At 27.6% G+C, this 14,539-nt stretch overlaps 1 protein-coding gene across 3 annotated transcripts in view; it reads right to left on the minus strand.

Moving 5' to 3' along the window:
• Positions 1 to 374: 374 nt before the first annotated feature.
• LOC142319739 (uncharacterized) overlaps positions 375 to 14,539 on the minus strand; it is a 267,119-nt gene continuing 252,954 nt past the window's right edge. For all 3 annotated transcript variants that reach the window (XM_075357356.1, XM_075357358.1, XM_075357359.1), the window contains 5 exons: positions 13,900 to 13,961; positions 9,551 to 9,918; positions 6,020 to 6,187; positions 3,290 to 3,539; positions 375 to 1,395 (listed from right to left, as the gene is read on the minus strand). In XM_075357356.1, coding sequence (XP_075213471.1) covers positions 1,367 to 1,395; positions 3,290 to 3,539; positions 6,020 to 6,187; positions 9,551 to 9,918; positions 13,900 to 13,961 — 877 coding nt within the window. In that variant the 3' untranslated portion in view covers positions 375 to 1,366. The remainder of the gene's footprint in view (positions 1,396 to 3,289; positions 3,540 to 6,019; positions 6,188 to 9,550; positions 9,919 to 13,899; positions 13,962 to 14,539) is intronic.

Here is a 14,539-nt window from a genome sequence, read left to right on the forward strand (position 1 = left end):
TGGTAGGGAAATAAATAAAATTCTGTTTAGAAAATAAAATATAAATGTAATGGTTACAGAATATTCAGGCTAATGGATCAAACATGACCTGGTATGCTTGAAGAGTTCATATGACAATAAGGTATTCATAAAACCAAGCATATGAAATTAGACAAATGATATAAATATCATTTTTACACCAAGAGTAATAAATTAAATTTAAAACAGAAATATATCTTACTGGTGATGGGTTCAAACAATTACAGAAAATAATATGCATTTAATTTGTTAAATTAGCAACAACATTTTTGTAATCGATCAGCCATAATTCCATAAAACTGAGATCTAATAAGCGTAAATGTAAAGGGAGAAAGGTCAAATAATAAGAACGAGCATTAAGAATATTAAGAATTTCATTTAATTCTGCTATTTATCAATTCACATACTTTACTATATGGTGGTAATAAAATTTTTAATGGTTGCAGTTAGAAAAGAGCTTAAAAATAATTCTTTAGAATTTAATCTAATAATATCCTGTCACAGGTTTTCATGATCTGTATAACCACACAAACACATGAATTTTTTCTTCATAAATCCTTTTGTACTTAAACCATAATATAAAGATGGTTTTAATTTCAGTACACAAGTTATGTTTTAATGTAGTTCAATGAAAGGCAGCCAAGCATTTAACACAAACATATATAGCCAATATCACAAATAAATTATATTAAAAAAAATATATACATTGTCATGACTGTCATGCAAATGATATACTTAATTTATAATTATAACTTGAGTAATTATATTTCTGCATTATTATTATTATTACATACTTCACTTTAAATTATAAAAACAGGGAAACAACAATGCCCAATTATATAAATAAATAACACTTTGCAAAATCTTAAACATTAAAGTCTCTAAAGATTTCTTGTATTAATACAAAATGTACATACAATATGTATAACTATAAAATATGTACAATTACATACAAATTAGAAATAATGTATATAGCATATATAATTCTAACGATTATAAATTAAAAAATTTAAGTTCAGAAATATAAATATTTTCACGATTAAATAAAAATAAACTAACAAAAAAAAAATCCTGGTAATTAAAAACCTAACTTATAAAAATAAAACTTTTAAAAAATCTATCTATATAAATGCATACATTTTGTTACAATTTATAATAAACTAATTCATTTAAGGAAAACATTCACAGTATAATAGATAAAAAGGAAGATTATTTATTATGCGGTGTTGACATTTAATTAATTATTTGTTGATCATTTGTTACTTTGCGTTGCATCATAAATCATCAGTCTGAGTGATAGATTTGGCCTCTTAGTACCATTCTTATTTTGAAATTATTAATGAGCATATTACCTTCTGCTCAATTCCACCTTAACAGCTGTAAAATAAAAAAAAGAAGTTATTTATAACACTGTAACCCGTAAACCTAATTGTAAATTAACTAATATGTTAAAAATTTATAACAAAAATAGATGGTAAATGTAAAAAAAAGTAAATTGTACAGTTTTCATTGACAGATTGGTATGATTTTCTAGTTAATCTATAAATATTTGGTACAGTTTTGTGATTCAGGTCAATAAACAGCTATTTACCTCCAACAAAGAACATTCATTACCGTATGTGCCACTTCAAAACTGTCTCTGATGTTTAATGTTGCAACAATGTTATAAAATTCACAATAAATTCAAAACTAACATATTTGTTACAATAAATGAAGAGTAAACCATTCACATGGATAAATCATCCACAATGATTCAGCATTTGCTGTAGTTCTATTCAATATCTCTACTAATTCAATTACCTAATATTCTCCCAGTCTATGGAAAGCTACAGGTATATTTTCTAAGCACATGTATTCCTTTTTCTCTTGTTAGAATATGACTGTATCCACCTAAGTAAAAAGAAGACCATTTAAGAGGGTTGGATGGAGGGAGCAATGGTGAGAGTGAAGGAAGAGAAATATTATGGAATGAGGTAGTAAGAAAATGTTAGATAATGTAAAAATAAGAAATGGATAAGTTAAGATTAAATTACATAGCAACTATTGAAAATAGCTAAACAGATATGAGTAACACAACAGCTAAACAGATATGAAGGAATAAGAATAAAAGAAATGAGAAAGTCTGTTGTTACACAAAACAGCGATAGAATTATTTTGGAAATGATAGATCTAAAGCTCAGATAAAAATACACATTGTTTACACAGCAACCTCTTCAGCAAAAGTTGAAGTAATTGGAAAAACGGCTTGTATTATGGAATACAATTATTGATATTTGATTAAATAATTTATATGAATAAAAGAAAATAATATACGGCATAAATGTAACATGTAAAAAAATTACAAAAAAACTTTGGGATTCATGTAGCTAAAGTACAACAATATATGTCACACAGAAGACCATTTAAGAGGGTTGGATGGAGGGAGCAATGGTGAGAGTGAAAGAAGTAAAAAAAGAGAAAGATTATGCAAAAAGGAAAACTTAACTGTTAGATGAGGAAAAGAGAACTGACTACTTCAAACAATCAAATACTTTGCTGTTTGACAAATTAAGGGACTTAAATAGGCTAAAAATATCGATATACAAAATTCATGAAAGTTGTTTTAACCACACCAAAAAGTGGCACATAGATAAATAAATAAGGGTTCAGGCTTATAATTATTAAATATCTCATGCTTCAAAATCACTAACTAGAACTGAGTTATACACTTTTAATGGGAGGAAATAGTACAACACTACAAGTAAGTATAGATAGACAAGTAAAGTATAGATCAAACGTAGACTGTGAGAAGCTAACAGAGTGTATTACTGAAGTCTCTAGCAGAATTATGTAGAACTAGGTCATATTAAGATAACCAGGAGAAAAGAATTTGGCCCCAGAAGGAAGTTTCGATAATAAAAATAGTAAAGGAAGAAAAGGACAGTTGTGGATGTATGATGTAGGAGATATGATAGGACTAATAGATAGTACACACAAAGAGAAAGAAGAGAAGAGCGCATTAACTATGAAATAACAGACAAAAACAAATATTTTTGGGCAAAATTAATAAATATAAATGTATAATATTCAAATTAGTTTTTTTTTTTTAGTTAGAATACTACTCTCAGCCCAATGATTTTTACATTTCAAAACTTCAAGATTTCATATTAACGAAAATCCACTTGTAAAACTGATAAAAATCAAAACTTTTAAAACTTATAAAATATCAAAACTTATAAAAATCAAAACTTATAAAATATCTAAAACTAATAATTATAAAATCTAAAATTACCATCAATTATTTCTTGTTTCATTTTGTTGAACTCTTTTCTCATTTCCCGGAGAATATCTTGCTTAAATGTTTCCAGTTCAGAAAGGCCTGTGTCTCCGTTCACTTTAGGAAGAGATTCTTCACTAGAAGAACCAAGCTGTTTTCTGGTAGGTTTTGGAGAAGATTCACAGCCATTAGCATTTCCACTAGCCAACTTGCCCCCAGCAACACCAGACCATAATTTTTTATCACTACTATTTTCTTGTGTATCCTAAACACAAAAAAACAGTTCAACTTAAGATGGAAAATATTTTAAAAAAATAATTTTTAAAGTTAAAACAAATATATAGTAGGAACGTGGCAAAATTTTCCTGTCTATCAGACCAGGTGGAAAAGGCCCAAGCATCCATATTAAAAGTCAAGAGCCTCACTACCATTCTGGCATTTGTTTATAAAAAAAGTTTTTTTCAGAACAAACTATTTTGACTGTAGGTCATTAAATATTAATTTTACAAAAAAAAATCATTCTTGTCAAAAATGTAAAGTGGAAACTTCTACACAAAAAATATCTATGGACACATTCTGATCAGATCAAAAATATAAAAGCTCACGCAATAAACAGTAGCACTCTACTGCTTATAGGCACTCCGCATAGGCATGCTACCTATGCGGAGTGGATCTAGGAAAATGGCCTACTCTGTATTGATGTAAACCTGTCATAGTCCTGTTTTTCGATTGTAACTAGATAAATCTGAATTTATCAAAAAATGTTTCAAATAAAAGTTGTAGAACAGAAAACTTTACACAAAAATTAACATCTTTATAACATAAATAAACAAGGGTCTGTTACTTACCTCAAAAACAAAAAACTCAATTTAAAAAAATTAATGAAATTGTAGGTTAACACTCAAAGTACATATTTCTGGATAACTTTACCAAGTTTAACATAAAAATCAGTTTTTGTTAACTTTTGACAAACGTTTATTTATATACGCTCACAAAACTCATCAAAAATTAAAATTGCTGTTTAATATTTAATTTCATAAAATTTTAGTGTCATAAGTTCCAAAATACATTTTTTGAAATATGATTTTAAAATTACTAATATTTAAAAAAGGACAATATATTTTGCTACAAAAAATTTATAAATAATCACCACCTTAAGAATATATTACATGGTTCAAAAAACCACCAAAACTGTTATAACAAGGGTAAGAAGAGCATGTACCCTGAGAATTGTCATTACTTATACAAATTTTTAATATTTTTAATACTGTAAATATACACAACATATTTTTTTCAACTTCCTATAAGTACATTATTAAGCAATAAACTATACAGAATAATTACACTAATACATTTAGCCGATCAAACTACTGTATATGTATTGCACTACATAAACAGGTTGATAGAAACATAAGATAATGATATCAAAACGTTATGTTGTTTAACTTCCCTTTCTTCCTTATCAGCACTTCCATTTTAAATTACGTTTACATACTGTGTTATAGATTATATTAGAAATTAAATTAAATTTTTATGTTTAGTTATATACATTCAACAGTGTTTTTTAAAGTTCTAGTATAGTATTAAAGTAAAGCATAGTGTTGTATTAAATGTGTTTTAGTTAAGTACTGTATATATAAAATGTATGAAGAAAAACAATATGAAAATGAAATCTAGCCACAAATATAGTAAGTACAGTTCATTCTGGACTCTGAATTATTTAACATTTTTATTTTATAAAAAGTAATTTTATTTGTAGCTGTTTCAGTAATATTATTTTAACTACTATGATACAATGATAACCCATTTATAGTTTCTGATTTCATCTTTAAAATAACAAGGGTAGCCTATAACACAGGTACAACCATATCCCCGTTTGGCCGCATTATAGCAGGAGTTGTACTGTATTTGTTTATCGCACTTATGTGTTGAAACTGTGCAACCAACTACTTCATATCTCTCCACATAGGCAGTATATCTAGAGTGCTACTTTTTACTACCTAGCTTGTTTATTTTTGGAATGTGTCCACTCCAGACTTTTTTGTGTATAATGATGTTCCACTCTACATTTTTGACATGATTTTTTTCTGAAAAATCAATATTTAACTAACTACAGCCAAAATAGTGAAAAAACATGGTTCTTAAATTTTATTTTGTTTATCAACAAATGTTGAAATGGTAGTGAGGCTCTCGACTTTAGTATGTTAATTGAGGCATGCTTGGAGACCTTTTCAATCTGGTCTGATCAACAGAAAAATTTTGCCCCTACATTCATGTTTTGATGCTCCAACTAATTTCAGTCATCAGCATATATATTAAATTGAAAGGTTTCACAGGATACTCCTATCAAATTTATGAAAAAATTATCAAAATTGTTTTAAACAGTGTTATCTCACAATTACACACACACACAAATTACCAGATTTTAACAATGGCCTTTGAGATCTAATAACTGAAACATGCTGGTATATATGAAACAATATATATCTACATAATAAATTACAAATGTTATTTAAAATATTATAAAAAATATATACAACAAAATATAATAAAAACAGAACTAGAACTGCTGGTTTTGGCAATAAAACCATCATTAGTTAAATGAAAAAAATAGTAATCTTAGTGAAAACACAAAAATTCTGCGGGTAAGCATGTTTTGCAAACTTCCTACTGTTTTGTTCGTTAAAAGAAAACTGTAGGAATTTAAATTAACATTATTAACATTAACAAAATCAATGTACCTACCTGGCCAGCAGGATCTGTAACATCTTTCTTTTCAGCAGCAGCTCGCCGCCTTGCAAGTGTTTTTGCCATTTCATCCATCATGCTTGCCATACCAGATTGCCCTCGACCCAGAGTTCCATAATTACTTCCACTGCTACTTGTGCTTGAACCACTATTTTCAGCAGATTGCTGTAACAATATAACAATAAGTTCTATATTATTACAATTGTAAAATGAATTGTTTTATAAATGCAATGGCTTATATATTATGTAATTTAATTATTCATACTGGCGCAATCAACATCCTCTAAACATCAAGAATATTAATTTATAAATACAATTTCTAAATATTATTAACTGGTTTTATTTATCACTAGTTATAATTATTTCTATAATTTTTTAATTCTGTTTTTACAATTCCTTTTTTGCTAAGAAACTCTTAACTTTTATGCTTGTCTGCAGGAATATGGAATGGAATCTTTGAAATGTACAACAATGCGATGCCTGACCAGGGATTCAAACGAAGGACCTTCTTTATGAGTGGCTACTACACACACAATCATAGAATGGTTTTATATAATTGAAATAAATTAATTGAATAAATACTGAAATACAATTTTTTATGTTTTTACATTGTAAAATTGATTGCCACAGCAGCGGTGTAGACATTCTCTCTCATATGGTAAAGCTAAAATTTACAATCATTTACATGATTGCTCACTATTACAATAAATGGAGCTATTTTACCCAAGAAACTACAAATTTAACTGTAAGTAATTTACAAGATAAATTGTAAAAAAAATTTGTTCTGTATTATTTTAAACAAAAAATGTATGCTTTCATGTAAAATGGTCAACAGTAAAAATTAATGAACAGCTGCTTAATGAACAGCAGTAAAAATTAATAATTAGTAAAATTTAAGTTAGCTCAGCTAACTCTAGCTATAGGTAGCTAACCCACAGAGTTGGTCTAGTGGTGAACTCATCATCACAAATCAGCTGATTTTGAAGTCAAGTGTTCTAAGGTTCAAATCCTAGTAAAGGCTTTTATAGAGATTTGAATCCTAGTAAGACTTTTATACAGATTTGAATACTAAGATTGTCCATTCCAGTGTTCTTTGGTGGTTGGGTTTCAAAAATCTCATCTCAAGAATGGTTGATCTGAGATTGTACACTTCATTTACATTCATTCATATATATCATCCTCTGAAGTAATATCTTATGGTGGTTCCAGAGGCTAAACAGAAAAAGAGAGCTATATGTGTGGCTAGATACTTCCAAAACATGGGTGCTTTTAAGGTTAAAATGAAACTGAAATAAACTCATTAAGTAACAAATTTTACCACCAAAAGGTACATATAAAGACTAACATGTAAGGACTTTAATGGAAACTTTAATTTTAAGCAATTCAGGAAAGTAATATATACAATAGGTTATGATAATGTAACCAAATTTTTATACACCACAATATTCTTAAATAGACACAAAATTACAAAAAACATGATCTCATATTATATAATTTATCTGCACAGGGTAACACAATGTTTATAAAGACAAACTGTAATCTGCCATAAGCATATATTCTACACACAATAACAGATTTCTTAAAAAAAAGAAATGTAAAAAATGAACTTATTTATGCACATATATATTTTACAGTTTTTTATATGCATAAAAAAATATTAATTAATGTGATAAGTACATCTTCAATGTACTTTTTTATAACAACATTCAATAAAAATAACAGAGGCAATAATATAACAAAAGATAATTTTATGTTTTTAATAAAATTAAGATTTTAATTTTTTATTCAATTAAATTAAAGTGATGATACTGTGCCAATGATACCTCGATTTGATGAACTACCATTATTTTATTAATTTTTTTAAAATTAACTCGCTCTTAATTAATACTAAAAAGAAAGTTCTTACTGGTACAATGAAATCATAATTTTGAAAATTTATTAAATTAAATAATCAATACACATAATAAGTAAGGTACATGGATGAGCATACAGCCTATCTTGCTAGATAGATGAAGAAACACACCTAAATATTAATATTTCCCGAGAAGGATTTTTTTATTTAATATTACTGACAGACAGCCTTTTTATTACTTTTTTATACACAGTAATCTCTTACAAAGAATTATATCTCAGTGAATTATACGTCTATCTGAACATAGACACTTTATTTTTGTTTATAATGAAATGCATCACTAATTTGATCTCGTGTTACAAACACTAGATCAAAAGACACTAAATAAATAGCTGCTACCAAATCATAACATTTATTTTGGATTTTTTCAAATTTTTAATAGAAATATTATAATCATTTATCTCAAAATTTATACTAAAAAGAAAAAACAAAACATTGAATAGAGTTATAAAAAATTTAAAATAATAAATCAACCCCCTATAAGTCCCTGTAAAAATGATAGAATACTGTTAAAAACTGTGAAATAATGGAGGCACAAGTTCATTACATGATAAGGGACAGTACCACTTTTAAAACAAAATTAATGAGAAATTTGAAATCTAGTACTCTAAAATAATGGAATTTGTACAATTGCAAGGAAAGAAATAGACTAGTAGAAAGAACAGAATAGGAGTAAATTATGCAGTTATCAAATGATTTAGAGCGATGAAAATGGGGCTAATTAAACCATAATATACTGTGAAGTTACAGAATGAAATTTTTAGTTTACTTCATAACCTAGTTTGGAGTTGGACTCCACCCACAGGACAAAACATATTCAAACATGGAACAAATTCTAATACCACCAAGTAAGAGATTACATAAAAAAAACTTAAAATAATAAAGAAACTACACAACAATTTTAAGCTATTCATAAACACGTTTTTTTTTTTTTAAATTGTAATCAATTTCAAACAATAAATGGTTTCTTCAAAGTGAAAGCATATAGATTGTACATGTCCTATTTTGTTTCTGAACAATAATCTGTAATACAAAAGAATCTTAGGAAAAATGTTTAAATACATTTTTTTAATGCAATTGAAACTTAATTCACTAAGTACCATTTTATGCTTTAAAGATCTAACACCCTTTTTCTATATATACATATTCAATCTTTATAATCGCTCCTTTTCTGTTAATAGCATTTTCAAAGAACTATATTGTAGATTATCTGTATACGATTACTATTCTTCAAAATAGAAAACATTACAAACCCAATATGTCATGAACTTTGTGTATATGTAAATGGTGCTATCCTTTTTTGTGTGTTTGTTCAAGAAAAATTTTCAACATAAAATTAAATAGATATTAATATTAACAACTAAGAGAGTATTAGTAGCAATGGAATGATAAATACACAATAGATATTTACATTTGAGTAATATTAATAATAGTACACAATAAAATTCATTAATCAGTTTAAATTAATAAATAGTAAATACCTATAAAAGAATTAATTTTGCAAAAAAACATTTATTTATAAGCGATCACATAAAACTTACAGTAAGATTTTTTTAAAAACTCCTTACACATAGATTAAAAATCTACCACAAAAATTACTTCAATATGACAATTACCTTAGACCTACGTAAACGCGCACTTTGTAGTTGTGCAGCAAATGAGCCTTGATCTTGACCATCAGAACTAGAGGAACGTGACATGTTTGGAGGAGGAGGAGGTGGTGGAGGTGGAGCACCTCCACCGCCATACACCATCAATGTTGGAGGACAAGGTGGTACAGCAGCAGGTGATGAACTCCCAGGCCACGTTGGAGGACATGGAGGGGCAGGTGGAGCCGGAGGAGGTCCTGATTGTTGAGGAGATGGTGCTAAGGTCATAGGTGGAGGCTGTGGAGCAGGAGGAGCCGATGATGTGCGATGATGACCAGGAGGTGTAGGAGGTACTGGTGGCCCTGATGGAGATGAAGCACTTGGGCTGCTGATAACTGAAAATTAAACCACAGATAATATACAGGCTAGTCACACAAGCTATGTGCAAATTATTTATAATTTCAAAATATTGTCACACATATAAATCATGAATAGATTTCAGTCAGACATCAATGCAACTCTCACCTCTGTACTATACTGCCTATGGCTGAAAGCTGGGCACCAATGTTTATCTTTAACTAAACATATAAACCACTGAAAAAAGGTTTATTTTAACTTTTGTGTTTAGGAATAATACAGTGTCTAAACTAAAGGTATCCAAAAGTAACAGCTTATATTAACAGAAGCAGTCAATTTAATAATTTTTTTTTTAATAAACAAAGCAAGCAGCTCACCAAATTTTAATGTAGGTTAGTCAAGTTCAATGTGTTCACATTTTGTAGTTCAGCAAAAGTCTACATGATAATCCAACTCTTGCCAGGTGTTTAGGAGCATCTGTGGTATTATTAGACAAACAGCTTCAACAATTCTCTGTTTTAAATCATCCAAATCTTAAACCTTTCATTGGAGCACTACCTTGTTTGAAACTTAACACCTATAGGAATCTGAGAAACAAAGTTCTCCAAGCATATCAAGGTAAGGGGTTTTCTGTCACAGGGCTCTATAAAAAAAACAGACCAATGATGCCAATTTTGTACAGAGTCCTAACCAGGCAGATTACTGTATGGGAGTTCTCAGTACCCCACATTCAACTACTAGTTATACTATACATACTAGTTATAACTAGTATACTAGTTATCAGAATTTACATATGTCTTGGAATATCAATGCATACGCTAGCACATAGTGTGCAGGGGAGATGAAAATGCACTGGTTTTATACAACCTGTGCTGAATATTTGTGCATGGCTGAGCGTATACATTTTAATTCTTTTTTTAACTTGTTAAAAAATTTTAACAATTTTTATCTTGTTCAAGCTGGCAATTTAGGTTAGTTAATTTTCTAGTCTTAAAAATAATTTCTCTTCTTTTATGAAAAAAGAAAGACTTAGATTTGTGGATTTTACTTATAAAAGTCTTGTGTTAAATTTATGTGCAAAAAATCCTTAATTTACTGATCTATTGCATATCAATAATTGATTTAAAAATTTTTATTTTACTTTTATCAAATTAATTTATAGTTTATTTTCATCTGATTTTACCTATCAACATCTGACTTGTTCATGACCTGAAAATTAGTTTTTACATAAATATCTCTGAAATTTTGGAATAATTCTGATAACCAAGTAAAGTAACTAACTATACTCCTATAATATTTTAAATGTAAAATGAAATAATACATTGTATATTGTTTTTATTTAAAAGAATAATAGTCAAATTATAAATACATATGTAAATATCCATTAATTACAAAGGACATTAAAAGGATTTTAAAAATCTGGTTCAACTACAAACTAAATATCCCACTGACAAATAACTCTACTAACTAAATTAGGCACTGAACCTTCTGTTGTGGAGTCCACATCTCTACTGATTACAATTCCATTGCGAGTCTGCTTGCCTCCACATGCATATTCCACAAATCTTGAAAAGTATACAGAACAGATCTTGAAGATATTTCCTATATGAAGACTGGTTTTCTAAATATAAGCCATTACTTTTGGATACCTTTAGTGTATCCTGCATAAAATTTTCAGTGATATGACATAACTTAATCAGAACAATAACATAATCATTTGATAAATAGTAGCAAATAAAAACTAAATAAAAATAAAAGTGATGGTAATGTGGCATGCATTAAAGATGCCGTAAAAATCAGTTAAAAGTAATGGTGGATTATTCACAAGGGAAGGTAGATTAGAGAGCATTGTGCTTAACTCCAGCCTTCATTCACAGGATTGATGAATCAACTAACACTTACACAGTGTGCTAAAAACACTAAAATACTATAAAGTGTGGCTAAGTGAATGAGTATGGCTCTAATAATTTAACTTAATCACGTGATGGCAATATTTTTATATAAATTTTTGTTTTTAATGTTTATTATCATAATACACATTAAAAGAATAACACTTTAATATTACCACTAATTCCTTAAAACTAAAAATAATCAAATTAAGAAATAAATATCATTTTAAATTTATAATATAAATTAAGTTATGTTTAAGTTAGTAATGAAACATGTACAAAGAAAAAAATCATGATGTATATTATAAAGACTGAAGGGGATCTGTAAGTTTCTGATTACTTATGTTCCAAAATGAGAAACAAATTAACTGCTATAAAAAAATTATTACTACAAATTCAAAGTAATGAAAAAAAGACAGAAAACATAGATTGAAAATTTCATGAAAATTTTATTTCACAAGGTAGTATTCAATGTTGATGAGCCAAGTTAAAGGTTAAAAGTTGAAATATACATTTATGTTGAATGCTGTTCCTCTATTAAAATCTAAATTTAATATACTTTGGGATGGAGAGTAGTTTAGGAAATAATTTAACAATTCTTATACTTTGAATAGTAGTTTGGTTACTATACAAAATGAAATTGTGAGAATACTATTTCAAAATATAATGGAAATAAACTTGAAATTAATATAATTGAGCTCTAGATAATATAATAAGGTTAAATTAATCTAGATTACATAACTACTTATAATATCAGCTAACTTTCAGTTAGCTGATAATTGTTAAAAAAGAATTTATATATCTTATATAATATTTTTCATTAGAAAAATATACAATCAGTACATTAAACTCATGATTCCATTTTACTAAGTAATGTGAAAATTAAATCAACTTAAATTTTCTAATTATTTGCATTATCTACACTTAACACAACACATGCCAATAAATTTAAAAAAAAGTCCTTTATTTAACGCTTTTGTGAATATCATTTACATTCATAGTAATGAAAAAAAATTACACTCATTAAAGAATAGACCTTCATTTTTATGCAGCAATAACTTTAAAATATAATGTATTGCATTTTATGTCACTGTTTAAGGATATGTTTATATTCAGATGTTTATGCTTCAAACAACATCGTTATGAAATATTTAAGAAAAAGCACTAAAAATCATTAACACTACTAATATAAACAAAAAACCTACCTATTAATGAACAACAGAAACAATTACTACTATCTGATGAAACCATAGCAGTTGATTCCAATTGAAATTTATTAAAAATAAAAGTAAAAAACAAATTGTAAAAAACAAATTTAAAAAAATCAACAACAATTAACTTGACAAATGTTATGCAGCGTAATAATCTATAGAAAGTGTATAAAATTCACAGAATAGCAATAAAACATTACTAGAAATAGAGAAAATGAAAATAGATAAAAAATATAGTTTACTGTGATGTCACATATATTATGTAATCTGCCAGTGATGAATAACAATCTTATTTAAGTAAATGTTTATGTTTAACATTAAGAGTAAAACTTCATTCAATAAATAAATAATTCTATCATTAACGGCAGAAGATAAAAATGTGTTCACAGATCATGGCCAAACAAATACTGAGCAACACAGTACATAAAACAATACAATATGTTTGTGCGCATGCACACACACACACACACACCAAATAGCAAACAGCAATTTTCCTCTGACAACAATTCACCTACAACTCTCTATCAACACTGTACAATATATCCTACACAAGTTAGATCTAATGTTTCAATAAAAGTGAAATCACCAAAAAGATAAACATGAAAAAAGGCATACATACATAAATGATTAAAAAATACCAAAATAAAAAAAATTTTACGTTAATAAATGATTCTTATTTATATTAAAAAAAGGCAGAATAAAAATAAAAATAATAATAGTAATAATAATAAGAAAAACTATCTAATTAATTGCAATCTAAAGGCAATTTATAATTTTTTAATGTCATTTAACGATTACATTTTTAAAATTCTAATTATCTGAAAAAAATCCTTATAAATGTGAACAATCTAAACAAGGTACACAATAATTAATAACTAAGAACCATTATTATGAACAAGAAAATTTAATTTAGACTTACTTTGTGATTGTTGAGACATTCTTCTTTCTTGCATCATCGCCACATCTTCCCTTGTCATTGTTCTGCAACATTTTAATAAATATTAAAACGTATTAAGAGCAAAATGTATTTTGCTCTGATTCAGTTACTGTCTATTTCAGATATTCAGATATCACTTCAGAACATGAAGCCTTATTGTTGGGAGCCAATTAATTTAGAAAACTTGTCATGCTATAAAGGTATGTGTACAATTGTGAAGAGGAGAATACAGTAAAGGCAAGCAATCTATTTTTAGGGAACCAGCGGTAACTAATTTGTATGACCAAATTATTAAAAAAAAAATTATGGGTAAGAAATCACTAGGCTTTGATACTGCAAAACTGAAATCTATGGAAAAATAACTGAACCTCCAGAGGAAATGTGGCCTTCATTCTTCTTTTGCGTTCAACAAAATATAATGCCCATCAAAGATATTCTAGATGTAACAGTAAACAAAACTGGAAGTGTTAGCTACAAATTTAAAAAAAAAAAAATTGGAAATTAGTGAGGTGAGATGTGTACAGAGTAAAGTACACAAAATACACAAGTTTTGTTTGGTGATTCAGTCAGAGGATAATTTTATATAAATTAAAACAGTAGAAATACATTTTTTATGTTTTAC

This window comes from Lycorma delicatula, chromosome 2, assembly GCF_047948215.1.
Source record: "Lycorma delicatula isolate Av1 chromosome 2, ASM4794821v1, whole genome shotgun sequence".
In the NCBI taxonomy this organism is placed as follows: Eukaryota; Metazoa; Arthropoda; class Insecta; order Hemiptera; family Fulgoridae; genus Lycorma; species Lycorma delicatula.